The sequence below is a fragment of the Rana temporaria genome, chromosome 9 (assembly GCF_905171775.1).
Source record: "Rana temporaria chromosome 9, aRanTem1.1, whole genome shotgun sequence".
Taxonomy (NCBI): Eukaryota; Metazoa; Chordata; class Amphibia; order Anura; family Ranidae; genus Rana; species Rana temporaria.
In genome coordinates, this window is record NC_053497.1 from 119,070,575 (window position 1) to 119,097,019 (window position 26,445).

The 26,445-nt window shown below is 44.4% G+C and overlaps 2 protein-coding genes across 4 annotated transcripts in view; both read right to left on the reverse strand.

Annotated features, from left to right (window-relative positions):
- The window catches only part of FAM50A (family with sequence similarity 50 member A), a 39,442-nt gene extending 26,776 nt beyond the window's left edge, over window positions 1-12,666 (reverse strand). The window contains exons 1-5 of the mRNA XM_040324279.1: window positions 12,451-12,666; window positions 3,993-4,077; window positions 2,331-2,430; window positions 2,069-2,241; window positions 669-745 (exon numbers count right to left, since the gene is read on the reverse strand). Of these exons, the coding sequence (XP_040180213.1) occupies window positions 669-745; window positions 2,069-2,241; window positions 2,331-2,430; window positions 3,993-4,077; window positions 12,451-12,561 (546 nt within the window). The 5' untranslated portion in view covers window positions 12,562-12,666. The remainder of the gene's footprint in view (window positions 1-668; window positions 746-2,068; window positions 2,242-2,330; window positions 2,431-3,992; window positions 4,078-12,450) is intronic.
- A 5,079-nt stretch (window positions 12,667-17,745) lies between these two features.
- Window positions 17,746-26,445, reverse strand: part of ARL13B (ADP ribosylation factor like GTPase 13B) — a 35,250-nt gene continuing 26,550 nt past the window's right edge. For all 3 annotated transcript variants that reach the window (XM_040324283.1, XM_040324281.1, XM_040324282.1), the window contains one exon: window positions 17,746-17,854. In XM_040324283.1, the coding sequence (XP_040180217.1) occupies window positions 17,778-17,854 (77 nt within the window). In that variant the 3' untranslated portion in view covers window positions 17,746-17,777. The remainder of the gene's footprint in view (window positions 17,855-26,445) is intronic.

The following is a 26,445-nucleotide window of genomic DNA, read 5'->3' on the forward strand; positions in this document are numbered from 1 at the left end:
CCAACTTTATACAACTGCTGAGTTTGGGAGAGAACAAGAAGGTCATAGCTACTGTAACAGCAACCTACTGATGCATGACAATATGTCCGGTTTCCCCTGTGTGGGAAGATAATACATCTGCAGGTTATGTTTCATATGACTTTATTCTGCAATATTAAAGTGATTGTAAAATCTCGCTTTTAAAAATAAATAAAAAATAAACATGTTATACTTACCTCCTCTGTGCAGTGGGTTTTGCATAGGGCAGCCTGGATCCTCCTCTTCTCGGGTCCCTCTTTGCTGCTTCTGGCCCCTCCCTCCTGCCGAGTGTCCCCATAGACCAGCAGCTTGCTATGGGGGTACACAAGCTGAGCGTCCATTCAGACACGCAACTGCTGTTCAGCCCCGCCCCCTCTCTCCTGATTGGCTAACTGACTTTAATTGACAGATGTGTCCCAGCCAATCAGGAGGAGAGTTGTGGATGGCGGAGGGAAACGTGGACATCGCTGGACAGAGTAGGGGCTCAGGGTAAGTGTTGGGGGGTCTGCTACACACAGAAGGTTTTCATCTCAATGCATAGAATTCATTAGGATAAAAAAACTTTTGCCTTTACAACTCCTTTATTGCCTTAAATGCTGTAAAAATTAAAACGAATTATGCAAAAAAAAAAAAAAAAAAAATCACCATACCTCTCGGTCTCGATCTGGCAGGAAACTGGTGTCTACATCTGGATTCTTCCCCAATTTCTTCTTCTTTTTTGGTAGCTCTACAATAAAAGGATGAGAGGATAAGACAGACAGACAGAAATTCAACCCAAGACTAAGCCAACAGGAACATATTTACATAAACCTTTCAGAAATAGACAGGGGACTGCCATTGTTACGTCTCGTTCTGCACAGTCTAGTTTCCTGGCTGTCATGTTTATCCCTTAGCTTCAATACTTTGCGTCCCTTATCCAGAACAAGTATGCAGATAAAACACTGGCTTTACAGATATGCACACTTCCAGGTCACCGACTCAAACCTCACTGAATTCACCTGGACAGTTTATTAGCATCTCTAGAATGAGCCTTGTGTGTCTCTCAGGATAGTTTGTTTTAATCACTTCCCTACCGCCTTATATTTATGAACGGTGAAGTGGTGGAGGCTTACTTCTAAAGAACCGTTTGTGTAAACAGCCCTACAAAAATCACCCATTAGTTCCAGATTTCGTTTTTTTTTTTAATGCTCATTTTGATTTTTATCTCAGACAAGCGCACATAAGCGACAGGAGAACAATAACATTTGTCCTCATTCATGCCTAACATACAGCATGTCAAAATGTACGACGATAGATATAGATATCTATGCATGTGTGTACAATCAATGAAGCTGGAATGTGGAATCATTTTTAACCCTTTCACCTCCCCTCTTTTGCTGTAAATCGCAGCTCCATCCTGACTCTGCAGAAACCTGTACATTAACCCCTTCACCTCCCTTATCCTTCACATCTATACAATAATCCTCTCATCTCCATCAATCCCCTGTATGTGATCTGTACATTATTTGCCCTCATCCCTCTGTGTATGACCTGTGCCTTTAGCCCCCGTTCCCATTGGTGCTACTTGTGTATGGATTCTTTTTGGAGAATAGGATTTAATTTAATGTCCCTTTAAGATTTTGGAGTTATTCTTACTTTTCTTCCCAGTGACACTGGTGATCGGACAAATAGTGTGTGTGAATTTTCCCAGAGGTGGACAAATAGTGTGTGTGCGAATTTTCCCAGAGGTGATACAGACAGCAAAAAAACAACCAAACTACAAATACCGTAGTTCTAACCCTCCACCCAACTGTAAAAAAAAAAGTTTTGTTTGCAATACCTTAAGTCCACAATAAAGAACAACCATTGGACTTCCCAAAGCTTTAAATGGAGCACGTTACATATGGTTTAGGTATGCAATGCTTGCATCTTCTGCAGAGCTGTATGAGCTATATACACATTTCAAAGGCTGTTTAGCAAATGGTCAGATTCATCTCATCCAATAAACATCCAGCCTGAGCAATGATCTGTTTACTGTATCTGATCCTCACACACAAAAACCAGACCTCACCTTCCCTCTCCATTTCTTCTTCTTCTTCGTCTTCTTCCTCCAACAACAGCTCCTCCTCCTCATCATCATCATCTTCCTCTTCATCCTCATCCTCATCCAGGGTAAAGGACAAGCTGGCAATCTTCCTCTTCTCCTCTTTCTTACGCTCTTTCTCCCTCTGTTTCTCCAACTTCCTGTGTACATGGGACAGAGAGTGAGGAATCCCACTCTGGAGCTGGGAGCCAGCACTATACACTCACTAGTAGGTACAAATTCGACTTACAGCTGCAGATCTTTAAACTGTTCCTTCTTAGCCAGCTGCTTCTCTCTCTCCTTCACAAGAGCCTCCTGCTTGGCCTTCATGTCATTTAGGGTCACCAGACCTGATAAGGAGTTACAAAGTATTTAAAGAACACTGCAGGGCACAATTTGTATACTGGCAATGAAAGAAAACAAACAGTTACAATTGTTTTTACAGCGACTCTGCCTAAATTTTCCAGGATAACACATATTATATTTATTCAAAAAAAAAAAACACAATGCAAAAAATGTCTTGCAACACTCTACTCGCTATTCCTTTCCTATCCCCACCCCTCTCCCCCTTTCGCCTCCATTCCTTATCTCTTCCCTCTAAACCTCCCATATTGCTTTGTGGTCGTAAATTCAAATTATACCCAGCTTTTCCAAAAGCGATGTCCGCCAGGACACGGCGATCATTCTCAGGAGAGTCAGAAAGGTGGTCTGCCTATGCAAACCAAGCAGAGCGCTGTTCTGTGAGGCCTCGTACACACGACAGAGTTTCTCGGCAGAATTCAGCGAGAAACTCGGTCAGAGCCTGATTCTGCCGAGAAACTCTGTCGTGTGTACACTTTCGGCCCGATGGAGCCGCCGAGGAACTCGTCGAGAAAATAGAGAACATGTTCTCTATTTTCTCGTTGTTCTATGGGAGCTCTCGGCCCGCCGAGCTCCTCGGTGGCTTCAGGGCTGAACTGGCCGAGGAACTCGATGTGTTTGGCACGTCGAGTTCCTCGGCCGTGTGTACGAGGCCTCAGAGGAGAAGATGGAGATCTTGTGTTCCTGCTAAGCAGGGAGACTGATCTTTCTTCCCCCAGTCAAATCACTCCCTAGGAGCACCCTTCCCTGCCAGTGTCATTAGTACAGCGATGGTGCATTTTGTTTTAGTGCTGATCACTCACTGAATTAGTGTCACTGGTACCCAAAAGGTATCACTTCGTCCCACAAAAAATTACTGATCGCACGCCATTACTAGTAAAAAAATTAAATAAAAATTCAACAAATATATCCCATAGTTTGTAAACGCTATAACTTTTGTGCAAACCAATCAATCAATAAACACGTATTGGGATTTTTTTTAACAAAAATATGTAGCAGAATACATATTGTCCTAAATTAATGAAGAAATTAGATTTTTCACTTTTTTTATTGGGTATGTTTTATAGCACAACGAAAAACATATTTTTTTTTCTTCAACATTTTCATTTTTTTATTTTTATTTCTAGTGCAAAAAATAAAAACCAGAGGTGATGAAAAACGAGCTCTATTTGTGGGGAAAAATGACATCAATTTTATTTGGGTACAGCGTCACATGAGCGCTCAAATTGTCAGTTAAAAATGGCCTGGTCATAAAGGAGGGGTAAACCTTCCGGGGATGAAGCGGTTAGAATGATAATATAGAATTACAGGGCACCTGCCACCCAATACAAAGGAAAGTGGCCATAGGATTATAGCAATGTTCAGACTCAGTTCAATAGGAACTAGTGGCATCACATAACATGGCATTAGTTACAAGCCAATAAGTAGTGGCCACAGAAATGCCAGCTCAGCTGACAATATGGCTATCACAGCGACAACACTTTATCAATAGAAGCTATAGGTCCAACAAAGCCGCTAAGAAAAAATATGGACCATAATGATTTAGACTCACCCACAGTGCTGGATTTCAACTCGGCCTCCACTGCGTCATAATGTGCCGAAAACTTCTTGTTAATGTTCGCTTTAACCACATTCTCCTGTAACATAAACCGAGAATTACAATGAAGCCAATCCAGCTATGATATGGCCAGCTCAGTAAAAAGTCGCTCTACCTATCTATATAAAGGCACTTCACCCCAATTACATGGTATCACAGCACCCCATTATATACCAATCATTGTTACACTGTGTTATGGAATCACATGATATTCAGATCTCTGCTATACTGTACCACAGCTCCCCATTATATGGAGATTTGTGTCACATGGCACCCCCCCAAAATATAAAAAAAAAAAAAAAAAAAAAAAAAAAAAAAACAGTGTTACATTGCACCATGACACACTATTATACAATGGGGGAAATTATTTGATCCCCTGCAGGTTTCGTAAGTTTGCCCACTTACAAAGAAATGAATTGAAGGGTCTAGAATTTTTATCATAGGTGCATTTTAAATAATAGAGACAGAATATCAACCAAAAATCCAGAAAAAACACACAATACAAATGTTATAAAGTGAGTTGCAGTTCAGTGAGTAAAATAAGTATTTGATCCCCAAGCAAAACATGACTTAGTACTTGGTAGAGAAACCCTTGTTGGTAAGCGCAGAGGTAAGACGTTTCTTGTAGTTGGTGACCAGGTTTGCACACATCTCAGGAGGGATTTTGGTCCACTCTTCTTTACAGATCTTCTCTAAATCCTTACGTTTTCTTGGCTGTCACTTGACAACTTGAAGTTTCAGCTCCCTCCATACATTTCCTATAGGATTAAGGTCTGGAGACAGACTAGGCCACTCCATGACCTTATTGTGCTTTTCTGGAGCCACTCCTTTGTTACCTTGGTGGTGTGTTTTGGGTCATTGTCAGGCTGGAATACCCATCTTCAGTTTTCTGGCTGAGGGGAGAAGGTTCTCATCCAAAATTGTACAATACATGGCTCCGTCCATTGGCCCCTCAATGTGGAAAAGTCAGTCTGTACCTCTAGCAGAAAAACAGCCCCAAAGCATAATGTTTCCACCTCCGTGCTGGACTCTAGGGATGGTGTTCTTAGGGTCACAGTCAGCATTTTTCTTCCTCCAAACACAGCGAGTTGAGTTAATGTCAAAGAGCTCAAATTTGGTCTCATCTGACCACAGCACTTTCTCCCAAACTCTCTGAATCATTTAGATGTTCATTGGCAATCTTCAGACAGAGACTTTGCGGGCGCTGCAGGATTTCAATCCATGGCGGTGTATTGCATTACCAATGGTTTGTTGATCATTCACAAGCTCCTCCCGTCTAGTTCTGGGCTGGTCCCTCACTTTTCTCATGATCATCCTTACCCCATGGAGGTAAGATCTGACATCTTGTATAGATTTGCAAATAATCGCTCCAAATGTGGTCTCCTTTTCACCAAGCTTCTTGCTGATGGTCTTGTAGCCCATTCCAGCCTTGTGCAGGTCTACAATCTTGTCCCTGATGCCCCTAGACAGCTCTTTGGCCTTTGAATGGAAGAAAGTATCTGTGGACAGGTGTCTTTTATACACATAACGAGGACCTTTCATTTGGACCTTTCATTTCTTTGTAAGTGGGCAAACTTACAAAATCTGCAGGGGATCAAAAAATTATTTTCCCCACTGTATAAAGATCTCCGTTATCCTGTACCACAAGACCCCGTTATACCCGGATCTCTCCTACACGGTACCATGACACCTCAGTATATATGGATCTATAAAACAAGAGTGTAAATGTACAACCTATAGTACACCGCTCAGCGCCAATATGATTCACTATTCCTAAGTCGCCTTTAAGACTCTGCAAGAAAATGCAATAAAACCTCTTGATCACTTTGCAGCGAACAAGAACACTTATGAAATAAAAGCTGCAGTTTAAAATAAAATTCATATAAGAAAGAAACTGCATAAGAAAATGACAGTACTAACACTCCAATACTATCACAGCGCTAATGTTGAACAGTTTGTAATTTGTGGCCAACTAAACAGCAAAGTCTTTTGATAATGTGTGAGGACAGTGAAATCGGCTCTAAATAGCCATGGGTGATCCTAAGTAGTTGTCAGAGTGTGCACCTTACACCAGACTCCCAATTTTCACCACGTGAGGCACGCTCCCCCCAAGGGGTTACACTTACCAGAGCGTGGCAAATTTCAATAAAAAAACAGGAAAAACTGCGCGCAGACAAAGAAAAACAAAGGTAGCAGCACTAGTGGAATAACACACAAATAAAAAGAACTACAAAAGAGAGAGCTGCGCCAATAGGACGTTCACATTAATGCGTTGACATCCAGGGGCTGGTATGCCAAAACAATGCACAATTGTCAAACCAAGCAAAATAATGTCCACATTGTTACATAAAAATAAATAAGGGACCCAATCAAGGCATTGACATCCGGAGGTTGGTATGCTAGACCAATGTGCAATTAGCAGACCAAACCCCAAACATTTAAATTGATATTGCACAGACTAAGACAATATTGCCCACATTGATGGTATACGGTATCAAATATTGCAAATGATGAAAATTATTCAAGTATAAGGCCAATTCCATGCACATCACCCAGTGATTCACAAATAAGGAAGGTGCCCACCACTGTAATAAGATGTCCACTTACCAGAAGGCAAGCCCAGAAAGAGTCGGCTGTGACCCAGCCGCGGCCTTTGGCTTGCACGTGTAGGAACTTCCTACATATAAATCATACCTTCTACTCCATGTTACCATCAATCCTGCCTAACAATAAAGAAGATAACAAAGAATCCCATGGGACTTGACTCCATTCTTTATGTGCTGTGGACTATACCTGGGGAATCGTAAGTCCCGGCGTTTTCCACGTGCAAGCCAAAGGCCACCGCTTTCTGGCCTTGCCTTCTGGTAAGTGGACATCTTATTACGGTGGTGGGCACCTTCCTTATTTGTGAATCACCGGGTGATGTGCATGGAATTGGCCTTATACTTGGATAATTTTCATCATTTGCAATATTTGATAGTTTATACCATCAACATGGACAATATTGTCTTAGTCTGTGCAAAATCAATTTAAATGTTTGGGGTTTGGTCTGCCAATTGCACATTGGTCTAGCATACCAACCTCCGGATGTCAATGCCTTGATTGTTACATAAAAATAAATAAGGGACCCAATGTGGACATTATTTTGCTTGGTTTGACAATTGTGCATTGTTTTGGCATGGCGATTACACTTGGTCTCTTTTATATGCTTCATTAACATCTGTATTTTGTACATTTTTACAAGCATACCCCACTTTTAAGTACACAATGGGGTTTATTTACCATCCCTGGAGAGTGCAAAACCAGGCTCACTTCTGCATAGAAACCAATGAGCTTCCAGGTTTTATTACCAGGCTTAATTGAACAAGCTGGGGTTAGAAGCTCATTGGTTTATATGCAGAAGTGAGCCCGATTTTGCACTTTCCAGCATTATAAATAAACCCCATTGTGTACGTAAACGTGGGGTATGCCTAAATATGAAAGAAGGGCATTCTGGGTTTTAAAAAAATAAACAGGATTACGCTATGTCGATAGCTTCTTGTGTTCTTACGACCTTGATCAGAGCACAATTACTAACTTACCTCTTGAGATGGTAAAGAGGTTTTAAATCAAGGGAAAAACTTCTCTTAAAGTGGCTGTAAACCCTTACAGACCACTTTGACCTACAGGTAAACCTTAATCCAGGCTTTACTTGTAGGTGCAAAAAGTATCTCCTTAACCTACACAGTTAAGGAAATATTTCCAAGAATGACAGCACCAATGTCTACTGTGCATGCGCTGTAGACAACGGCGCGCAGGCGCACTGAGCGTGCCGCTACTAACGGCATCATGCCATTAGTTGCGGCTCCCGCGCGTATTTGTGCGGGAGTGACGTCATCGCTGCTCCAGCCAGTCACAGCGCCGGAGTAGCGATACCCGGAAGTCACTCAGAGTATAATGGCGGCGACGGATGACGTGTCCGAGGACCGCTGCAGGGGCTTCGTTCTCAGGTAAGTAATTCATAATGAGCTAGTATACTATGCATACTAGCTCATTATGCCTTTGTTTTGTAGGTTTTTTTTTTTTCAGAGAGGGTTTACTTCCTCTATAAGGCTTGAAATTTGGTGAGTGTAACCCATTGGGGGGGGGGGGTGCCTCACATGGTGAAAATTGGGAGTCTGGTGTAAGGTGCACACTTTGACAACTACTTAAGATCATTGCTGTGGAGTTGGCCACAAATTACAAACTGTCCAACATTAGCGCTGTGATAGTATTGGACCCATGCAGGATTAGTACTGTCATTTTCTTATGCCATTTGTTTCATATATGGATCCGTTACACTGTATGAGGGCACCCCATTATATACAGATCTGTTACACTGTACGAGGGCACCCCATTATATACAGATCTGTTACACTGTACGAGGGCACCCCATTATATACAGATCTGTTACACTATAGCATGACACTATAGCATGACACACCATTGTACACAGACATCTATTACACCGGGGATAAGCAATTAGCGGACCTCCAGCTGTTGCCAAACTACAAGTCCCATCATGCCTCTGGGAGTCATGCTTGATGCTGTCAGAGTCTCGCTATGCCTCATGGGACTTGTAGTTTGGCAACATCTGGAGGTCCGCTAATTGCTTATCCCTGTATTACACTGTACTATGGCAGGGGTTGACAAATTTGCTTGGAATCTAGGAGCCAGAAAACGCACCTGTCCCGACGAGCTTGCGCGCATCAGCGAACACATACTTGAGCAGCGCCCGCATATGTAAACGGTGTTCAAACCACACGTGAGGTATCGCCGCGATTGGTAGAGCGAGAGCAATAATTCTAGCCCTAGACCTCCTCTGTAACTCAAAACATGCAACCTGTAGATTTTTTTTTAACGTCGCCTATGAAGATTTTAAAGGGTAAAAGTTTGTCGGCATTCCACGAACGGACGCAATTTTGAAGCGTGACATGTTGGGTATGAATTTACTCGGCGTAACATTATCTTTCATAATATAAAAAAAAAATGGGGATAACTTTACTGTTGTCTTATTTTTTAATTAAAAAAAGTGTAAAAGTGTAAGCGCTTGTAAGACCGCTGCGCAAATACGGCGTGACAGAAAGTATTGCAACAATCGCCATTTTATTCTCTAGGGTGTTAGGATAAAAAATATATATAATGTTTGGGGGTTCTAAATAGAGGGAAGAAGATGGCAGTGAAAATAGTGAAAAACAACATTAGAATTGCTGTTTAACTTGTAATGCTTAACTTGTAATACCAACGGCCACCACCAGATGGCGCCAGCTCACATCTGGTGGTAATAACTTGTAATACCAACGGCTCACCACCAGATGGCCCCCAAATTATTATTTTTTTTTGCCCCCCTTCCAATTCAAGTCGCCAGGACCCTATTTCTAGTCGCCATGGCGACCTGGCGCCCGGGATTTGTCGAGCCCTGTACTATGGCACTCCACTATAAATGGATTTCTGTTGGAGATCCATACATAATAAGGTGTCATGGTACAGTCTAACAAAGATCCACAAATAATGGGGTGCTAAAGTACAGTGTAATAGATACAGTGATGAAAATAAGTATTTGAACACCCTGCTATTTTGCAAGTTCTCCCACTTGGAAATCATGGAGGGGTCTGAAATTGTTATCGTAGGTGCATGTCCACTGTGAGAGACATAATCAAAAAAAAAATCCAGAAATCACAATGTATGATTTTTTTAACTATTTATTTGTATGATACAGCTGCAAATAAGTATTTGAACACCTGAGAAAATCAATGTTAATATTTGGTACAGTAGCCTTTGTTTGCAATTACAGAGGTCAAACGTTTCTTGTAGTTTTTCACCAGGTTTGCACACACTGGAGGAGGGATTTTGGCCCACTCCTCCACACAGATCTTCTCTAGATCAGTCATGTTTCTGGGCTGTCGCTGAGAAACACGAAGTTTGAGCTCCCTCCAAAGATTCTCTATTGGGTTTAGGTCTGGAGACTGGCTAGGCCACGCCAGAACCTTGATATGCTTCTTACAGAGCCACTCCTTGGTTATCCTGGCTGTGTGCTTCGGGTCATTGTCATGTTGGAAGACCCAGCCTCGACCCATCTTCAAAGCTCTAACTGAGGGAAGGAGGTTGTTGCCCAAAATCTCGCAATACATGGCCCCGGTCATCCTCTCCTTAATACAGTGCAGTCGCCCTGTCCCATGTGCAGAAAAACACCCCCAAAGCATGATGCTACCACCCCCATGCTTCACAGTAGGGATGGTGTTCTTGGGATGGTACTCATCATTCTTCTTCCTCCAAACACGGTTAGTGGAATTATGACCAAAAAGTTCTATTTTGGTCTCATCTGACCACATGACTTTCTCCCATGACTCCTCTGGATCATCCAAATGGTCATTGGCAAACTTAAGACGGGCCTTGACATGTGCTGGTTTAAGCAGGGGAACCTTCCGTGCCATGCATGATTTCAAACCATGACGTCTTAGTGTATTACCAACAGTAACCTTGGAAACGGTGGTCCCAGCTCTTTTCAGGTCATTGACCAGCTCCTCCCGTGTAGTCCTGGGCTGATTTCTCACCTTTCTTAGGATCATTGAGACCCCACGAGGTGAGATTTTGCATGGAGCCCCAGTCCGAGGGAGATTGACAGTCATGTTTAGCTTCTTCCATTTTCTAATGATTGCTCCAACAGTGGACCTTTTTTCACCAAGCTGCTTGGCAATTTCCCCGTAGCCCTTTCCAGCCTTGTGGAGGTGTACAATTTTGTCTCTAGTGTCTTTGGACAGCTCTTTGGTCTTGGCCATGTTAGTAGTTGGATTCTTACTGATTGTATGGGGTGGACAGGTGTCTTTATGCAACTAATGACCTCAAACAGGTGCATCTAATTTAGGATAATAAATGGAGTGGAGGTGGACATTTTAAAGGCAGACTAACATGTCTTTGAGGGTCAGAATTCTAGCTGATAGACAGGTGTTCAAATACTTATTTGCAGCTGTATCATACAAATAAATAGTTAAAAAATCATAAATTGTGATTTCTGGAATATTTTTTTTTGATTATGTCTCTCGCAGTGGACATGCACCTAAGATGACAATTTCAGACCCCTCCATGATTTCCAAGTGGGAGAACTTGCAAAATAGCAGGGTGTTCAAATACTTATTTTCCTCACTGTATCTGTGTATAGTGGGGTGTCATAGTACAATGTAATAGAAATCCATATTTCACAGGTTATGATACAGTATATTACACATCGATGTTTATGGAACTGTTACACTGCACTACGACACCCCATTATATGGAGATCTGTGTTACACTATACTATAACATGACACACCATTGTGCATAGATACAATTCAACTCTACAATGCCACCCCATTTTATGGGGATCTCTGCAGCAATATACCATAACACACCATTGTGTATGGATAACTGGTACACTGTACCCGGACACCTCATTATAAACAGATCTCTATTACACTGTACCATGCCCCCCTATTATATGCAGATTACCGTTATGCTGTACCATACACTATATCACCAAAAGTATTGGGACACCTGCCCTTATACACACATGAATTTTAATGGCATCCCAGTCTTAGTCCGTAGGGTTCAATATTGAGTTGGGCCACTATTTGGGGGGGTGGACGCTTCTATGGGGGGGGGCAGGGGACACTACAGTGGAGGGGGATGGCAGAGGACACTGATATGGGGGGCAGAGGGCACTGCACTTCAGTGGAGGGGGATGGCAGAGGGCACTACAGTGGAGGGGGATGGCAGAGGACACTGCTATGGGGGGCAGAGGGCACTGCACTTCAGTGGAGGAGGGTGGCAGAGGGCACTACAGTGGAGGGGGGTGGCAGAGGACACTGCTATGGGGGGCAGAGGGCACTGCACTTCAGTGGAGGAGGGTGGCAGAGGGCACTACAGTGGAGGGGGGTGGCAGAGGACACTGCTATGGGGGGCAGAGGGCACTGCACTTCAGTGGAGGAGGGTGGCAGAGGGCACTACAGTGGAGGGGGTGGCAGGGGACACTGCTAAGGGCGGCAGAGGACACTGCTTTGGTGGGGGGGGGGGCGAGGGCACAGGACACTATTGGGGGTGGGGGCCTGGGCATTGTATAATACTGGAAGGGGGAGTGAAAGGGGGTGTGGCAAATGATATTACTGGCAGGGGGGGTGTGGCAAATGATACTACTGGGGGGGGGGGGGCGATTTGAAGTGGGGCATTAGTACATTAGTATGTGTCTGCTCTACTGTAGATCACAGGGATGTAAAGTACCGGAACTGCACACTGTGGTCACCCCAGGGGGGGGATTTCTGCTCCAGCTGTGTAATACAGACATGTACAATGCAGCACACAGCTGGAGCCGGACAGTGCGGTGCAGAACCATAGAGTACCGCCATATAGTATGACCGGTCACCTCGGCGATCTTCAGCTTCAACTGTTCGAGTTGTTCCTTCTGCTTCTCTCTCTTCTTCATCAGCTGCATGGCTCTCCCAGCCTCGCTGGCCGCCCCCTTGTACTGCGCCATGTCTGCGGGATCTCTTCACACACACAGCCCGCACCGTCCTCACTCTCTCCGCTCTCAGCTAGAACAACACAGCACTCGCGCCTGCGCCCTTTCTGAGCGCTGATTGGTCTGTTTTCCTTCCTCCATCCACATCCGGAAGCGAAGCCTTCTGGGAACCGGAAGTCTGTCGTTGCTGGGAGACCTTTCTCTGTGTACAAATAGAACAGGAAGTGTCGCTCCTAGCAACCAGATCTTTCCTATTCTATTTGTTTGTGGTTCCCATGGCTAGAAGATGATTGGTTACTCTGTGTATTATAACTCATTATAGGAAGCATGAGGGCCCTTCTGAAAATTCTAATAGTCTGGCTGCATACCTCCCAACATTTTGAGATGGGAATGAGGGACAACTATTAACAAATGTATGCAGACATAGAACACGCCCCCTGCCACACCCCCTTAAAGGAGAATTATCCAAAAAAAAGGTTAAGAGGGTTGTAAAGGTTCGTCTTTTATTTTCTAAATTGGTTCCTTTAACCGCTTGGGATCCGCGCTATAGTCAAATGACGGCTACAGCGCGGATCCGAAAATCCACGTGGACGTCAATTAACGTCCGCCCCTTTGCGCGTTCCCCGCTGGCCGTGTCCCTTGGACACAGCCAATCACAGATCACCGTGAATGGCCAATCAGAGTGGCCGTTTGCAATGCGATCTGTGCGGCCAATGAGAGATAATCTCATATGTAAACATATGAGATCATCTCTCATTGCCGTTTTACACAGAGACAGCGGTGCTGTCTCTGGAGAGGAGACCGATCTGTGTCCCTTGTACATAGAGACACAGATCGGTCACCCCCCACAGTTAGAACACTAATTAGGGTACACATTTAACCCCTTCCTCACCCCCTAGTGTTAACCCCTTCAATGACAGTCACATTTATACTGTAATTAGTGCATATTTATAGCACTGATCGCAGTATAAATGTGAATGGCGCCAAAAATGTGTCAAAAGTGTCCGATGTGTCCGCCATAACGTCGCAGTCCCAAAAAAAAAGTAAAAACAAAATAATAATTCTGTCCCCTATTTTGTAGGCGCTATAACTTTTGCGCAAACCAGTCGCTTATTGCAATTTTTTTTTTTTACCAAAAATATGTAGAAGAATACGTATCGGCCTAAACTGAGAAAAAAAAATGTTTTTGTTTTTTTAAATTGGGATATTTATTATAGCAACAAGTAAAAAATATTGTATTTTTTTCAAAATTGTCGCTCTTTTTTGTTTATAGCGCAAAATATTAAAAACCGCAGAGGCGATCAAATACCACCAAAAGAAAGCTCTATTTGTGGGGAAAAAAGGATGTAAATTTTGTTTGGGAGCCACGTCGCACGACCGCGCAATTGTTAGTTAAAGCGACGCAGTGCCGAAAGCTGAAATTTCACCTGGGCAGGAGGGGGGTATATGTGCCCAGTAAGCAAGTGGTTAAGCTAGTGCATTGTTGGATCACTTACTTTTTCCTTCGATTTCCCTTCTAAATGTTTTTTTTTCTTTGTTTGAATTTCTCACTTCCTAAATATATATATATTTATTATGGAAATGTCTGAACACTGAGCAATTCATGTGAATGCCAGACTGCTCTTATTCTGTATGTATGGACACTGCCCAGTACCCACTTTTTCTGTATACTGGCTGTAATTCTCAGTATCTGTTCTTATTCTGTATGTATGGACTCTGCCCCGTACCATTCTTCTGTATGCTGGGTGTAATTCTCAGGTTTTACACCCTCTGACCATCCATGGGCATACATCACCCCGCATTGACTTTGTATACAGAAAAGATCATTAGAGGCTCTCCTCTCTCCACCAATTTTTGCAGCTTCTGTATATGCACCTACTATGTGACCAGCTCGCACAATATTCCTGTATTATACAAAGATGTGGTCTGTTTTTTGCGACCCCAGTGGCCCATAGGTTCTTGGCCGGCTCTCCCCCCTGGTGTTCATTTTATGATTTTATACATTTTTCTATTATGGCTATTACATAGTTAGGTTTAAAAAAAAATCTAGTTCAACCAAAAAAAAGAAAAAACACAATCCCATATCCACAGTTGATCCAGAGGAAGGTGAAAAACCCCAGAAAAGCATGATCCAATTTACTACAGCAGGGGAAAAAAATCCTTCCCGATCCCCCGAGAGGCAATCAGATTTTCCTTGGATCAACTTTACCTTTTTAAAAAGCAATCTACTGAGCTGGCCAGAATCACCTCTGGGATCTATTCTTACAGTATATCGTAGCACATTGTAATAAAGTATAGTTCCTTTCTGTGGCGTATCTATACCCCGAAGAAGAGCAGAGATATACCATGTTCTATATTTTAGGAACTATCTCAAAAGTTGTGACCCACATTTGGTAGGAATATTGTATAGCTAACAAACTATGAATAGCCTTTGTATCTATGTCATTTAAAGTGTAAGTAAACCCACCTATCATTTTCAGCCAAGGAAGCTGCCATCTTGGCCTATGTTTAATCTTTAACTGCCATGGTGCTGCACATGTGATCAGTTATGACACCAGCCATTGGATGGTTTGACAGTTTGGTTGAGAGCACAACCAATGTGACAGTTAGCAATCCCAGCATGCCGGAAATGTAACTGCTTTTTGAAACTGTTAAATTGATGGGTTTACTTCCGCTTTAATGTTTTTTGTCAATAATAAAGCTTATGTTACTTTATTAATAAATGCCTCCATTTTGAGTCCTATAACCCTGTTTGCCCTTAAAGTCCCACTCATGAGGGTTCATTTTCATTGCATATTTAAAGCAGAACTCCAGACAAAAAACAAACAAAAATACCCAAATATAAAAGTTGCATGGTCCATTAAAAGGCAAAATAATTAAAAACATTTTTTCCTGCAATATTCAGCATCAATCAAGAAATCTCTTCTGCAACAATGTTTTTCTGATGCTAGATCTGATGACCAGCATCATTCAGCCCACTTCCTCAGAGCCCAGGCCATCCCAGACCCACCTAGCCAGTTACTGGAGAATGAAAGGAGAAGGAGCATTGTGATGAGCTCATCTATCCGTTACACTTCTTTCTCCTTCTATCAGCATTCTTCTTGTCAGCACATGAATTGATTCACACTAGAGCCCTGCTATACAGGGACCGCAAGAGGCCGATACCAGGCAAGAGTCAAGTAATTACACTGCATGCATTTAAAAATACGTTATTTGACTACAGAACTGTAATGATGTGTATCTTTTCATACCTGAATAAAGTAAAAAAATACACATATAGAAGTTGTTGTATATACATAAATTTATTTTGTGTTCAAAAGGTACCAAGACTGTGATAAATTATATACAATGACCTATATGTTAAATATGGAAGGTTAAATTAAACAGTACATGGTGTTGGATGCCAACAAGAGGCTGCATTCAAAGCTCAGTGACTGCAGGGTGCACTAATAACTGTAGAGAACATTGATCTCCACCAGGAGCACAGGAGTCAGCCCTGGCCGAGGCGCTTCCAAAATTTGGGCATATAGAGGTCTCTCCGGGGATGGGTTCAGGGTTCTGCAAGGTTGGATCGTTAGAAAGTGAGAGTGGTTACATTGACCAGGAGACGTGGCCGATTACGAATAAATAATGCAAATGCTAAATGGTGTCCATCCCTTGTAAAACAATCAGCATGACAACTGTGGTCACTAAAGAGATCAACTATATTCACAACAACTTACAGGCCTTCTATTGGTCAGATCACAGTAAATGCAACTTCCTCTGGGCCCTTTCACCTGGATATACTGTATTCATTTTGTCCATGACCCAACAGGGGATACATCAATGGGCCAAAGTTTATGAACATGAAAAAGGAATACAATTTAAAAGTCAGTAAAATACTTTAAACCGTGATATTTTTACAGCGTTAAAATAGTCCGCAAACATTTTGCTTTCCAGAATCACATTATAAAAAACAATTTTAAAATCTGTACACATTTATTATGAAGTTTAAAATTGATAGAAATGTTTAATACTGAGCCAAAATCTAAGTGTTTCCTGTTATTTAGAATAAAAAAAAAAATAATAAAAAAAAAATAATACTACAGGCCATCCATTCTTTGTTTTCTTAACTTGCCATTCAATTATCCTCTTTTGTAGGCAAGAAGTCCGTTTAAAAAAAAAAAAAAAAAAAAAGAAAGGGCTGGAAAACAGTGAGAAAATAGTAATTGTTTAAAGAGATACACATCTCTCAGTTTTGGGTGGAATAGAGCAGGGTGAAGGCACCTTCACTGTGGTCAGTGTAGGAAAAAAGATCTCATCATACCCCGAAAGGGCTAGGACAGGACAAGCTTGCTTTTCAAGTGAGCTAATCCAGTCATTGGCCTTGGTGAGTTTGCCATTGCTACAGTGACTCCACTGGCGGACTCAGTACATTGACTTACTGCATTACCTATGAATAGATGGGGAACTCACAGCCAGGCCAAGAGTGGGAGGAGAGCTTCCTGCAAAAGGTTCGAGACAGCACTGAAGACCCAATGGAAGATTTCACTCTGCCTTAAAGGAGAAGTACAGCCAAAGCTCGTTTGGCTGTACTACTTCTGTGGATCACATGAGTGCAGTTCCTTCTGCATTCCTGTGGCCCATATTCAGCAGAGAGTTGGCTGAATCCTGCTGTCGGCTGAGGTCACAGTGTCAGTCCAGGCTCGGGAAAGATCACAACTATATATGGTCAAGAACTGCCCACATGCCTGGACCGCCACCCGGCTCAGCCTCTCAGAGAGCCACTTAGAGCTTGAGCCGGCCAATCTCTCCCCCTTCATAGCCCAGCACTCCAGTGATCGCAAGGGGGCAGACTAGAGACCCGCTGAGTCACCTGATCTCTGCTCATGAAGCTCTGACAACCGAGCGATCAGCGGTGTCCCCTGCCGATCTTAGAGCCAGCAGGGGACGGATGCTGCATCCACCTAGGCAAGTATGATTATTAAAAGGAAAAAAAAAAATTCCCGTACTTCTCTTTAAAAGCCCCTTTGGGGGTACAGTTGCTCTTTAATCTGCATTCGATACTTGGTAGCTCTAAACTGCTCACTCGACCCCAATGGCAGGTAAAAGCGTTTCCTATGCCTGTAGCTCACAATACTTGCCTGATGTGTTTTTTTTTATTTTTTTATTCAAATTAGTGTTCCCAACTAACCATCATCAGTGCAAAGACACAAAGGGGGGGGGGGGGGGGGGGGAGTGGACTTTGCATCTCAAGAAATGACATCATGAGCGTCGCTGTTGGGTCTTTGTCGTATCATCAGTGGCGGAAGAGGCTTTCCATAAAAATCTATTTCAAAATAAAAATATCAAACACACAGATATAATTTACTGATTAGTACAGCGGATAGAAAAAAAAAAAAAAGACATGTAAAAACGTGAGCGAAGATGGAAGGGAATGCTCATTAGGCCAGATGCCGGTTCTAGATGGGATGATGAAGAGATGTTAGTTGAAACGTGCACTACAAGTTAGTTAAGTAGTAGCTAAATTTTTCTAAATATTGCACGAAAATGCCTTGTTGTTGCCATAAAAAAAAAACAGAGATTCATGTATCTAGCCCTTAAAATTACTGTACTTGCATATTAAAAAAAAAAAGCTGCTAGCAGGTAGGAAGAGAAGGTAGTAGAGGTGTACATATGTACAGCAGCTCATCCACTGCTGCAGCCCAATGTCAGGCTTTTCTGTAGTAATCGATCTTGCCCACCCTCTCCTGACTTATACACATTCTTATTGGCCAAGGCGGCAACCCATAACGCTGGTGAGCCAATAGGAATATGGCAGCAAGACAAAGCAAGCAAGCTCTGAGACTGCCTTTAAGAGAAATCAATATTCAGATTTAGCAGCTCGTTTTAATTTTCTTAAGTGACAGAGCTTTAAAGAAATACCTCTGAGGAAAAAAAAAAACTATCCCCTCTGGGTGATCTACATACATTGCTGAGATTTCAATAAACTTTATTGCAGATTTCTGCTCGAAAAAAAGCCGTTTGATTATGTGAATCTGAATGGAAGTGACTTTCATTTGTAATCCGCTGATGCACTTGCAGTATTCCAATGAGGAAAGCTGCAGGGTCTGTATCCCTGTAGACATGGTTAACCCTTTGGGAGTATCTCACCAAATATGAAATGTTTGTTGTAGAGGATGCCTAAAATCTGACTTGCATCTTAGTGCAAAAATTAGTAGGCTAATCACACAAGCAGGAAATTACATTCCTGGGGGTGTTATGTACACCAAGTGGCTGCCATATTGCATTGAATTTAAAATGACTGCAGATAAAAAAAATTAAAGGTAATTTTTCATAACATTAATTTGCAATAGGGTTTGTGTAGCAATTGTGTATGCTATATTTTTTTTATTTGCTCCCCCCCAATGCCAGTGGTTTCCCTTTAAGGATAGTAGCATGGTGATCTAACAGGAAGGGACACTAGCAATGTTGGGGTGATATCAGTGCAGGCACAGATGCAGTGAACAATGTGACATGGGTAGTCGCGCTGGAGGCGCTCTGTAAATTCCCAGATGAAACGTTCATGGCAACAAGGCCTATACATACCATCAGCATCACTCCATATATGTCAATAGGGTACATAGACTGTATCCCAACCCCAGTGCAAGCTATTTTTGTTTTATTGCAGGCAAAGGTTAGAATTCGTTTTTACTGCTGTGTCCCCACTGTAGGATTTACCATCACGTCCTGTCCCAGTGACAGGTCTATTAGAGGGGTTGGAAGTCATGCTAAATCTCTCCAATGGGGACACAGCCTGCAGCAAAAACATTTTTGTTTAGGAAAACTATAGAGCCTCTGTTGGGTAATTGCTATCTTTGCCTTCCTAGTAAAAATCAGTTAATCATACCATACCACACAAACGTCTTCGAAATGCTTAAATAAGGGTGGGTGAACAGCTAAACAGTGATGCTGTTTAAATCCAATCAGAAAGAAAAGCCAGAACACCAGACATGAAAAATCCAGAAAAGGTGTACTGAAGCCCCATATCAGAAGAAAGAACACTGGCATTTCCAGGGCACAGAGGTGGCAAACAGAGATGGTCACGGTCATCTCTGTCTGTAAACCCAATAAAACAAGCCGCCGTGCTCTCGAAACATTGGTGTCTTTTCATCTGATATAGAAACGAGATATATCTGTGCTCAAATCCCAATAGCTTGTACATGGCTATAATCTATCAGGTGATAAAGGGGATGTGACCACATGTTACACTGGAAAAAAGAGATTTTTAATACAGCTTACCTGTAAAATCTTTTTCTTGGAGTACATCACGGGACACAGAGCGGCATATTCATTACTATATGGGTTATATGGAGTACCTTCAGGTGATGGACACTGGCAATCTCAAAACAGGAAGTGCCCCTCCCTATATAACCCCCTCCCATAGGAGGAGTACCTCAGTTTTGTAGCAAGCAGTATGCCTCCCAAAATGGTCCCCAAAAGAGGTGTGTCCCGTGATGTACTCCAAGAAAAAGATTTTACAGGTAAGCTGTATTAAAAATCTCTTTTTCTTTATCGTACATCACGGGACACAGAGCGGCATATTCATTACTATATGGGATGTCCCAAAGCAATGCTTACAATGAGGGGAGGGAGAACATCTTCCCAAGACAAAAGGATTTAATTTAGAGATATACTCAAATCATAATAAATCCAACTTAGTTGAGAAAAATAATTTTAAATTTAACTCAAAAGGGAGCCCCCGGAATCCGAGGGTCTCAAACTGCAGCCTGCAGCACTGCCTGCCCAAAGGCTGTATCAGTATTCCTTCTTACGTCCAACTGGTAGAATTTTGTAAACGTGTGGACAGAAGACCAGTTTGCCGCCTTGCAAACTTGAGCCATAGAGATCTGGTGGTGTGCTGCCCAGGAGGCGCCCATGGCCCTAGTAGAATGAGCCTTTAATGATAACGGAGGAGGCAACCCCTTCAAGCCGTAGGCCTGAGTGATTAACTGTTTAATCCACCTCGAGATGGTGGATTTTGCAGCTGCCTGCCCCTTCTTGGGCCCATCCGGTAAAATGAACAACACATCTGTTTTCCGGATCTTCTCTGTAGCTTTAAGATAGGCCTTCATGGCCCTGACAATATCCAAGGTATGCAGCAACCCTTCCTTTCTGGAAGTAGGTTTAGGAAAGAAGGATGGTAATACCAAATCCTGGTTTAGATGAAAACTGGATATAACCTTTGGTAGGAAGGAAGGATGAGGGCGGAGAACGACCTTGTCCTTATGTAAAATAAGATATGGTTCCTTACAGGATAAGGCTGCCAGTTCCGATACTCTTCTGGCGGAAACCATGGCGACCAAAAATACTAACTTCCTTGTCAGTAAAACCAAAGGAATTTCAGCCAACGGCTCAAAAGGTTGTTTCTGTAATCTTGACAGAACAAGATTTAAATCCCACGGACAAAGCGGGGATTTAACTGGAGGATTAATACGTAACACCCCTTGCATGAAGGTCTTAACCAGCGAGTGGGTGGCCAGCGGCCGCTGAAACCACACTGACAAAGCTGAAATCTGTCCTTTGATAGTGCTTAATGCCAGTCCTTTATCCACTCCTAGCTGGAGAAAACTTAATACTCTATCGATGGTAAACTTGCGTGAAAGCCATAGCTTGGACTCACACCAGCCTACATAGGCCTTCCAGACCCTGTAGTAAATTACCCTAGAGACCGGTTTTCTGGCTCTGATTAGGGTAGAGATTACTTTCTGAGACAGACCTCTACCCCTGAGAATCAGGGATTCAGCTTCCAGGCCGTCAAATTTAGATGCCGTAAGGCAGGGTGGAGGATCGGACCTTGCGATAGCAGGTCTGGCCGTAGAGGAAGAGTCCAAGGGTCTCCCACTACCATCTTTAGGATTAGTGAATACCATGCCCTTCTGGGCCATGATGGAGCTACCAGGATGACTGGTATGTGCTCCACCCTGATCCTGCGCAGCAGGCGGGGTAGTAACTGGAGCGGGGGAAAAGCATAAAGAAGTTTGAACTGATGCCAAGGGCAAACCAGCGCATCGGTTCCGCAGGCCATCGGATCCCTTGAGCGGGATATGAACCTGTCTAGCTTCTTGTTGAGTCTTGATGCCATGACATCCACGTCCGGCACTCACTCCCCATCTCTGGCAGAGTGTCTGAAAGACCTGTGGATGTAGAGACCATTCCCCCGGCAACAGAGTCTGGCGACTTAAGAAGTCCGCCTGAAGGTTGTCCACTCCTGGAATGAATATTGCCGATATGCAGGGCACATGAGCTTCTGCCCATAGGAGAATCAAGCTCACCTCTCTCTGAGCGGCTTGACTCTTGGTTCCCCCTTGGTGATTTATGTATGCCACTGCCGTGGCATTGTCCGATTGAATTCTCACCGGGAACCCCTGCAACTTGGACGTCCAAGCCCTGAGGGCTAGTCGAGCAGCTCTGAGCTCCAAGATGTTGATGGGCAACTGCTTCTCTGGCTTTGCCCAAGTACCTTGGTGAGTGCAACCATCCAAAATTGCTCCCCAGCCCGTCAGGCTGGCGTCTGTGGTTACTATCTTCCAAGCCACTGGGCTGAAAGACTTCCCCTTCAGTAGATTCTGAGGGTCTAACCACCAACACAGACTTTGTCGGACTCTTGATGAGAGCGGCAAAGGGATATCCAAGGCCTGTGGCCTCCTGCTCCATGCTGACAGGATGGCTGCCTGCAGGATGCGAGTGTGGCTCTGGGCGTACGGTACCGCCTCGAATGTGGCCACCATCTTGCCTAGTAACCGCATACATAGGCGAACAGTTGGTTCTTTCTTGCTTAGAACCAGTAGGATTAATTCCTTGATGGCTTTGACTTTTATCAGAGGCAGAAACACCCTCTGTTGTTCTGTGTCTAATCTCATGCCGAGATATTCCAACTGCCTTGTGGGCTGGAATGCTGATTTTTCTCGATTTAGGACCCAGCCGAACCTCTCGAGGTACTAAACTGTGAGGGCCACTGCTCGTTCCAAGCCAGGAGACGAGTGATCTATGACTAGGAGGTCGTCCAGGTATGCTAGGATCGTGACCCCTTGGATCCTTAGATTGGCTAGGATTGGAGCTAGGACCTTCGTAAACACCCGGGGGGCCGTAGCCAACCCGAAGGGAAGCGCCACGAATTGGAAATGACGTAGAGCCACCGAGAAGCGTAGAAATCTTTGATGTGGCTGGTAAATTGGAACATGAAGGTAAGCATTCTTTATGTCTATGGATGCCATAAAATCGTCCTTCTGAAGTGCGGCAGCTGCTGACCGCACGGATTCCATCCGAAATGAGCGGACCTTTAGGTATGCATTCACCATTTTTAAGTCCAAAATTGGCCTGACATCGCCGTTGGGCTTTGGGATGATGAATAGGTTGGAGTAGAAACCTAGCCCGTTCTTGGACTGGTACCTCTACTATTACCTCCTGAGAGAGTAGATGATTCAATGCCGCTATTAATGCGGCTCCCTTCTTCGGATCGTTTGGTACTCTTGACTCCTGAAAATGAGGAGGAGGAAACTTTAGGAAGTCTAGTTTGTAGCCTGTAGCCACGGAAGACCGTACCCATCTGTCGGGAATGCTGGCCTCCCAAACCTCTGCAAAGAGACGCAGTCTTCCCCCGACCTTCGTGGGTGGGGGCGCCCCTTCATAAGGCCGGCTTGGGGGCTGGCTTTGCTGGCTTGCGAAACCACTGCTTCTTGCCTCCGGCGGCCTGTCCCTGCGACTTGTTAAAGTTTGATCTTGCAGGAGGCCGTCGATACTGTTTGGTGTTGGAAGGCCCCTGCCCAGGGGAGTACTGTCGTTTAAACGCAGGCCCCCGAAACTTTTTCTTGGTGGGCAGAGTACTTTTTCCGCTTGAAATGGTCTGAATGTATTTATCCAGGTCTTCTCCGAAGAGTCGTCCTCCATGGAAGGGGAACCCTACCAGGAGCTTCTTGCATGGAGGCTCTGCCTCCCAGCTCTTTAACCATAAGAGTCTTCTCATATGGATAAGGGATAACGATAAACGTGACGCTTGCTGGATAGAATCCTTAATCTACCGTAAAGCGTATGGCCCTAGGGACATCCGAAAATTCTTCTGCCTGCTGGGCAGGAATAAGTTTAAGCATCTGCTTAGCTTGATCCGATAATGCTTGTGCAACCCCAATTGCAGCCACAGCTGGCTGCACTACTGCCCTTCAGTAGTGAAGGAGGTTTTAAGTAGCGTTTCAAAGCGTTTATCAACCGGATCCTTGAACACCTGTATGTTTTCTACAGGGCATGTTAAAGATTTGTTAACACATGAGATGGCTGCGTCTACAGCCGGGGCTGCCCATCTCTTGGAAAATTTCTCTTCCATAGGATATAAGGCAGAGAATCTTTTTGGTGGTACAAAGATTCTATCTGGCTTGGCCCAATCTTGGAACATAACTTCCTTTAGCAGAGGATGGATCGGAAAAAACGCATTGGTTTGAGGCGCTCTTAGTGAGCCCAAAGCTGAAACCGTTGATACTTGGAGATCTGGTACTGGCAAGTTGAACGTCCTATGGACCAAGTCTGTTAAAACTTGAACCCACCAGCTCTCCCCTTGGGAGGCTGCGCCAGACTCCTCCGTACCCGGATCCTCGATCCCTGAACCTACTTGGTCCTTGTCCAGGAGGTCTTCCAATTCCCCTGCGGAAGGGACCTCCTCATCTGACGGTTCACGCTCGGGCGACGGAGATCTATTCCGTTTTCTGCCCCGCATAGCCTTGGCTATCATTTTTTCCATTCTTTTTTCCATCTCCTTTAGAGAGGTGGACAGTACCTCGTCCGTGACCACCCTAGGGTTGGACTGACCCGTGCCAGCTCCAGCCCCAGATCTCGATGGTCCCACCAAGGCTCCCTCTGGGGAAAGCAGCGGCATAACTTTGTCCGAGACCTCAGACCCTCTGGGGGAATCCCCACCTCTTGTACCCTCTGAACCAGATGCCATGGTACAATACCGAGGTACGCCCGCTACTTAACGGTGTTTGGGAAAATAAATAGTTATTGCCCAAAAAACCTTTCTGGGGAAAAAAATGCCTTCTTTCTTATTGACTTGTTTTTTTTTTTAAACCAAAGAAAGAAAAACCATTCTGTCCCCCTTTAGTAGTATCTGCCAAAAAAAACTGCTGAAAAAAGAAACCCTATCTCTAGGGTAAAGGACAGTCTTTTTCAAGACTGTAATACTCTTCTTTGGCCACTGTGTGTCCTCGGCGCCCCACGCTGCCGCTCTGGTCCTTACTCTCTCAGTTCCAACACTTCACTGAGCTGGGAACTTTTTGGAAGGGCCGCCCCTTCCTTTTACCTACAGGCCCGCCCTTCCCCTGTCAGCAAACGGCGCGAAATTGCGCCCATATCACGGGGACGCGCGCCCGCCGGCGGGGGGGGGGGGGAGGGGGCCACACGAGGAGGTCAGAGGCTGATCCTGCCGTCCAGGCCAGGATCCACAGAGCGGCATTTTTTCCTGCAGCAACCGCCTGGACTGAGCAGGCTTGCAGGTAGGAGCATTCACTCCCTTTACATAAGAACCCTCAGTAGATTCCCAGGGGCTTCTCTTAGAAAGAATTGTCACTATACACACAGGCCTTTTTCAATGCTTTCTAGCACCAGTTGCAATACTACCAGGGAGGTCACCATTATGGGGAAATATATACATATAGAGTCATCCTATCCTAAGATATGTGACTCACCTTGCCAGATGCAGCGCATAAACTTTAGGCATGTCCCACTGTGACCTTCCCCCAGAAAACCTGCTGCGAACCAAGTTCCGCAAGTTTCCCCTTCACTTACCTGCTCCATGCCGCAGGACTTTGCATAGCAAGAGGTCCAATCTTCCCCCATCTTCGTGGGGCGTCTAGACCTTCAGGCCCTGGGTTCCTATGAAGGATCCACTGTCCTGGGCCCATATAGCACTCTGGCAACAGAAACATTAGGCCCCCAAAGGTTTCTAAGTTCTGGGCCCAGAGTCCAGCTCTCTGGACAGAAAGCATTATGGGCTATACCCCAATGGTTTGGGGTCCGGTTGCTGACCACTTTAGCACTGAGGCCTTTGGACAGAACCGGTTAGCCCACCTTAATCCCCAGGATGTGGAGGCAAGCTAAACCATGACCAACACCTAAGACACTGGCGTAAAAACTGAGGTACTCCTCCTATGGGAGGGGGTTATATAGGGAGGGGCACTTCCTGTTTTGAGATTGCCAGTGTCCATCACCTGAAGGTACTCCATATAACCCACATAGTAATGAATATGCCGCTCTGTGTCCCGTGATGTACGATAAAGAAATCTGGATGAACCCTCTGCACACTGCTATACACCCTTTCTGGCAAACTTCTCAACAAAAAACTGAGATTTTGAGTTCACACATATTGCAATACATGGTACTTGCATATAAAGTACCATTTGCATTGGGAGAGTAGGACTGGCCAAAGGAGTTCCAGCCTTTTAATGTTTATTAAAAGTCAGCAGCTACAAAAAGTATAGATGCTGACTTTGATGAAACAGACACTTACCTGTTCCTTGGTCCAGCGATGCGGCAGCACGGAGCGTCGCTCCACTCCCCGCTCCTCCATTCACACTCTGGGCATTTCAGCTTCACGGCCTGGCACACACTGCGCATGCACGAGTCGTGCTGCGCACCCGGAGTGGACAGGCGATCTCATGGGACCTGTCACGTGTCCCAGGAGATCGTCTAGAGGGAGGGGCCGCCTAGGGGCAGAGGAGGAGTCGCCTAGGCGGCCCCTAGGTGGAAGTAGGACAGGAAGTCCAACTCCCAACGAAGCCCCCACTCCCCCCCCCCCCCAAATACTTACATGCTAAATGTGGCATGTAAGGGGTCGAGGAGTGCTTAAAGCGGAAGTTCCACTTTTGGGTGGAACTCCGCTTTAAACATGTATTA